General features: G+C 33.2%; 1 protein-coding gene across 1 annotated transcript; it reads left to right on the top strand.

The window, feature by feature from the left end:
• Nucleotides 1-550: 550 nt before the first annotated feature.
• On the top strand, nucleotides 551-1,481 carry LOC128705058 (NADH-ubiquinone oxidoreductase chain 1-like). The gene is given in 1 exon segment (XM_070092216.1): nucleotides 551-1,481. A coding segment is annotated over 1 exon segment (828 nt). The 5' UTR covers nucleotides 551-578; the 3' UTR covers nucleotides 1,407-1,481.
• Nucleotides 1,482-6,510: the final 5,029 nt, after the last annotated feature.

Here is a 6,510-nt window from a genome sequence, read left to right as displayed (position 1 = left end):
ATAAACCAGGATTAGATACCCTATTATACTTAGAAGATAAAAATAAAACTTGAATATTAATAGATATGGTCTTTAAATTCAAAGAATTTGGCGGTATTTTAGTCTTGTTAGAGGAACCTGTTCTGTAAATGATACAACACGAAGAATCTTACTTACTCTTGTTTAGCAGTTTGTATACCGTCATTATCAGATAACCTTTGTTGAGGTAGTTATTGAAATTTGAGAAGTAAAGTATATTAGATCAAGGTGCAGTTTATGGGTGAGAAGAAATGGGTTACAATAAAATTTATTTATTACGAATCAGTAATAGAATAGTTTCTGTGAAGGGGGATTTAATTGTAACACATAATTTAGTAAGTTAGTGTGGTATGAGAACTAAAGTATGTACATATCGCCCGTCGCTTCCGTTTAAGGTGGAATAAGTCGTAACATAGTAGGTGTACTGGAAGGTGTACCTGGAATTAAATTTACTTTGGCAGAGAATATGCGTTAAATTTAGAATTTAATTATATAGAAAACACTCTATAGGTAAAAGTATTGGGAATAGTGCTGTGGTTATTAGAATTGTGAGATATTTAATGTTGATAGTTTGTGTATTAGTCGGAGTAGCATTTGTAACTCTCCTGGAGCGTAAGATTTTAGGTTATATTCAAATTCGTAAGGGTCCTAATAAATTAGGCATTCTAGGATTACTTCAGCCTTTTTCGGATGCTGTTAAATTGTTTGTAAAAGAGCAGAATTCACCGGTAGTATCTAATTTTTTACCTTATTATTTGTCGCCGGTATTCGGTTTATTTATTGCTTTAATTTTGTGGAGGGTTATTCCATACGATTTAGGATTAGTGGATTTTGACATAGGAATATTATTTTTTTTATGTTGTTTAAGACTAAGGGTCTATCCTTTGTTAAGGGCTGGATGGGCTTCAAATTGTAAATATTCTTTATTAGGGAGTCTTCGTGCTGTAGCACAAACTATTTCGTATGAGGTAAGGTTGGCTTTAATTTTGTTATCTTATGTGTTTTTAGTTGGAAGATTTAGGTTCATAGAATTAAGATATTATCAGGAAAGGATGTGGTTTATTTGATTAACATTTCCATTATCTATAGTTTGGCTTGGTTCTTGTTTGGCAGAGATAAATCGCACTCCTTTTGATTTTGCAGAAGGAGAGTCTGAGTTGGTTTCTGGATTTAATACTGAGTATAGGAGAGGAGGGTTTGTATTAATTTTTATAGCTGAATATGTTAGAATTTTGTTTATGAGTGGAGTATCAACATTGTTGTTTTTAGGGGGAAGAGTTTTAAGGTTAGGATTTTATATAAAATTGGTGATGGTTGGGTTTACGTTTATTTGGGTGCGGGGAACTTTACCGCGATTGCGATACGATAAATTGATGTATATGGCTTGAAAGAGGTTTCTTCCTATATCTTTAAATTTTTTAATTTTTTTCTTCAGGGTAAAATTAATTTTAGTGTAAACTAAATTTATATGTTGGCGGGTACTGGAAAATTCTTCCTTCAAATGCTTTCAAAACATTTGTTTTAAATAAACTAAATAACCATTTAAGAAGAAGGTCTGTTAAAAGGGTAGCCAAGGGGTCAGCAACATAATAGGAAAAGTAAATAACAGTTAGAGCTTGACCCGTGAAAATGTAAGGATCCTCTACAGATCGAGCTCCGATCCATGTCAATAAAATGATTGTGGAGATAAGAGTTCAAAATAGAAGCTGGTTTAAAGGATAAAAAGTGAGGCCTTGAAATTTTGATAAGGAGGTGAATGGGAGAAATCAAAGGATTGCTACTGATAACACTAAAGCGATAACCCCTCCTAATTTGTTTGGGATGGATCGAAGAATGGCGTATGCAAATAGAAAATACCATTCAGGTTGAATATGTGCTGGTGTAACTAGAGGGTTAGCTGGGGTAAAATTGTCGGGATCTCCAAGTAAGTAGGGATTTAAGAGGGTTAGGAGAACTAAGGGTATAAGTATAACTAGAAACCCTACAATATCTTTAAATGTAAAGTAGGGGTGAAAGGGAATTTTGTCTAGAGAAGAGGCTACTCCTAGGGGGTTGTTGGCTCCAGAGTGGTGGATAAATAAAATATGGATAAGTGTAGCTGCCGCGATTAGAAATGGTAGTAGAAAGTGAAATGTAAAAAATCGAGTCAAGGTGGCGTTATCAACTGCGAACCCACCCCAAATTCATTGGACTAAATCTGTCCCAATATAGGGAATGGCAGAGAATAAGTTTGTAATGACGGTGGCACCTCAAAATGATATTTGTCCTCAGGGTAGGACATAGCCTAGAAAGGCTGTGGCTATTGTTAAAAATAGAATTAGAACACCGATTCTTCAAGCGTGGAAAAGGGCAAATGATCCATAATAAATACCTCGGCCGATATGAGAGTAGATGCAGATAAAGAAAAAGGAGGCTCCATTTGCATGAATGGTGCGGAACAATCATCCATAATTGACATCACGACAGATGTGTGCTACGTTCGAAAAAGCTAGGTCAATATGTGGGGTAAAATGAATTGATAAAAATAGCCCGGTTGTGATTTGAGCTACTAAGCATAACCCTAAGAGGGACCCGAAATTTCAAAAAATTGAAATGTTAGCAGGAATTGGCATATCTACAAGTGTAGAATTAACGAGTTTAAGTAATGGATGGGATTTACGTAAAGGTGAAGTCATAAGTTTTGAGAGAGTAAAGATTAAAGTAATTTAAGAGGAGATAGAGGTGTATGATGATATTAAGGATCGAGGGCTTTAGGTTGTTAACTATAGTTTTTTGCGGGTTCTGAGCATTTATTTCGAATCATAAGCATTTGTTAAATGTTTTATTAAGATTGGAATTTATTATATTAAATGTGTTTGGGGTTATGAGAGTTTACATATTCAGGGTTGGTTTAGAGGGTGTGTTTGTAATATTTTTTTTAGTGATGGTTGCGTGTGAAGGGGCTTTAGGCTTGTCTTTACTGGTTTCCATTGTTCGCTCACATGGTAATGATTATTTTAGGGGGTTTGGAATTTTAGTATGTTAAAGTTTTTGGTATTTAATTTGGTTTTAATAGGGTTTGTGATGAATTGGGGGTTTATTCAGGTTGGTTTATTGATAATATGTTTTATGAGATTGTTAATAATAAATCATGATTTCTGTTCTTTTTGTCTGGGTTATATAATGGGGGTTGATTATTTAAGATACATTTTGATTGTATTAAGAGTTTGAATTGTAATGCTAATAGTTTTTAGGAGAGCTATAGTAAAGAAAATGGATAATTTTTGTGCGGGGTTTTTGTCAGTGAACTTAATTTTGTTGGTAGTTTTAATTTTAACTTTTAGATCAGTAAATTATCTAATGTTTTATATTAGATTTGAGAGATCATTAGTTCCTATACTCGTACTAATTTTAGGTTGAGGTTATCAACCTGAGCGAATTCAGGCTGGAATTTACATACTGTTCTATACTTTATTTGCTTCATTGCCACTGTTAGCTTCTTTATTGAGGTTATATAAAAGTATAGGTAGATTGAATATAGGATTATTATTAGGGATAATTGGTTACCAGAGAACTAGATTATTGTGGTATTTTTGCTCTGTATTTGCGTTTATGGTTAAATTACCTCTGTTTATATTTCATTTATGGTTGCCTAAGGCTCATGTGGAGGCTCCGGTTGCGGGGTCTATAGTATTGGCTGGAGTGTTGTTAAAGTTAGGGGGTTATGGTTTAATTCGGATTTTAGGGGTGTTTTCGGAGGCAAATAAAATATTTTGTTGGGTGTGAGTGAGTCTTGGGATTTTAGGGGGTATTATTATTAGTTTAATGTGTTTGCGTCAAGTGGATATAAAATCTTTAATTGCTTACTCTTCTGTGGCCCATATGGGCTTAGTGTTAGGAGGGTTGGTTGTTATAAGGGGGTGAGGTTTAAATGGGGCTGTAGTAGTGATGGTAGGTCATGGTTTATGTTCTTCAGGTTTATTTTGTTTAGCAAATATAGTTTACGAGCGTTTAGGAAGGCGAAGTTTGATAATTAGGAAAGGTTTGCTAAATATTATACCAAATATAGGTTTGTGGTGGTTTTTATTAGCTGTGGGAAATATAGCTGCTCCTCCAACTTTGAACTTAATAGGAGAGATTAGTTTAATTATTAGAGTGGTTAGATGGAGAAAGTTAATTATATTTAGAGTAGGGCTGTTGTCTTTTTTCAGGGCTTGCTACACTTTATATATGTATTCACTAAGGCAACATGGGTTATTTTTAAATACCTTATTTTCTTGTTGTTCCGGGAAGGTAATGGAGTACTTTGTCTTGTTAATACATAGCGTCCCGTTAAATATCATGTTTATGAAAGGTTCTTTAATTTTGTGTAATTTGTAGGATAAGGTGGCTGAGGTTAAAGGCGTTGGATTGTAAATCTAAATAGAAGTTATACTTTCTTATCAGTGAAAGGTAAGATTTAAAAGATTATTACTTTTTTTGACAGCTTTGAAGGATGTTAGTTTAAATTAACTTAAAATCTTAGATAACTAAAAGTATAGATGGGATAAAAAGTCCGAATAAATTGATTGAGGAGTATAAGGGAGAGGATAAGATTTTAAGGGGTTTAAAGGAAATATTTCATTTTATTTGGGTAAAGGAAATTGTGATAGAGGATAAAGTAATTCGGATGTAAAAATAAAGAGTTACAAGTGAAGAAAGGAGGAGGATAAACAAAGGCAAGTAGAAAGATGTTAGAATTATTTCTTGAATAATGATTCATTTAGGGATAAAACCAGAAAAAGGTGGTAGGCCTCCTAGCGAATAAAGGTTTATAATTGAGATGATTTTAGGAAGAGAGCCATGACCTGCGTTAATTAAGTGAGAAAAAAAGTATGTCTGGGTGGATGCGAAGTAAAAGGTTACTGAAGCCGAAATTAGAGTGTATATAAAAAAGTAAATTATTCAGGAGGTCTCATTAATAAGTATAGCGAAAAGTATTCATGATAAATGATTAATAGATGAGTAGGTTAAGATTTTTCGAAGGGATGTCTGGTTGACTCCTCCTAGTGCCCCGATGATAGCAGAAGAAATCCCACCGAAAAAGAGAATATCGTGTGTGTAATATTCTGAAGATAAATAAGAGATTAAAAATATTGGAGCGAGTTTTTGGATTGTTATGAGAATAATAATTTGGGTTCAATTAAGACCTTCTATGACTTGGGGGAACCAAAAATGGAACGGAGCGGCCCCTAGTTTAAGGAGTAGGGCTAAGGAAATAAATGAGAGCGAGACTATCGGGATAAAAAATGTTAAGGTTGAGGATAAAATAATAATGGCTGATCCAAGGGCTTGGATTAAGAAATATTTCAAGGAGGCTTCAGATGGTAGTTGATTTTCTTTTGATGAGATTAAAGGGATAAATGATATAAGATTAAGTTCGAGGCCAATTCAGGCTGAAAATCATGAGGAAGAAGAAATGGCCAGGAAGGATCCTGACAAAAGCGAAGATATAAAAATGATTTTATAATGTGAGAATGGAATTATAAAGAGAGATTACTCTCATAAATGAGGTATGAGCCCATTAGCTTGAAATTTAGCTTATCTTTATGATATATGTAGAAGTGTAAAGGGCACGAAAAGTTTTGATCTTTCGAGGATTGGTGCGATTCCCATTTACATAAAGAGTGTTAGAGATTAAGAGGGGTAGGTATAAGGAATATGGTCTTATAGTATTTTGAATTCCTCTCTAGATATCTGGTTGTTCTTAATGGATTAAATGGGAAGAAGGGTAAGCTGCTTAAAAAATAAAATGAAAAAGCATATGGGGGGAATGTATTTTTTTTCTATACTAGTATATATACATTTCTTTATATGAAAGTGGTGAATTAAGTGTAATTGCATGAGTGAGCTATCTATACCGTAACAGAATGATAACATTGAGCTCTGTACATTACGATTAATACAGTTATAAGTAGAACCCTTCGTGAGAAAGGGGATTCTACTTATACTTGTATTAATCGTCTCCTTCTAGATTCCCCCATTTCTATGAAGATATTCCTAACAGACGGTCATAGGAGAAGATAAGACGAAGCTATTACTTCCTTATACTAATTTTCGAAAAGATACACTAAGAAGGAGATATATATATCAGTTGATTATAACAGTAAACTAATTAATAAAGCAGCTTGGTATATATAAATTTATCGTTGTGTACTGACTTCAAGTATATAAATACTTAAATGAAATAGATAATAACTTACACGCCAGATACACTATGAATATCATATATAGATTAGTGGATTATAGCAGTAAACTAATTAATGAGATAGCTTGGTATATATATATATATTGTACATTATACTAACCTCAGGTATATAAGTACTTAAATGGAATAGATAATAACTTACACGCCAGATACACTATGAATATCATATATATATTAGTGAATTATATAATTTACAGGATTATAAATGATTCGGACAATTTACATTTAAAGAAATGTATATATATATAGACAATAAGGAGGATAGT

Source organism: Cherax quadricarinatus, chromosome 38, assembly GCF_038502225.1.
Source record: "Cherax quadricarinatus isolate ZL_2023a chromosome 38, ASM3850222v1, whole genome shotgun sequence".
Lineage (NCBI taxonomy): Eukaryota > Metazoa > Arthropoda > Malacostraca > Decapoda > Parastacidae > Cherax > Cherax quadricarinatus.
This window is presented reverse-complemented; position numbering and strand designations above follow the sequence as displayed.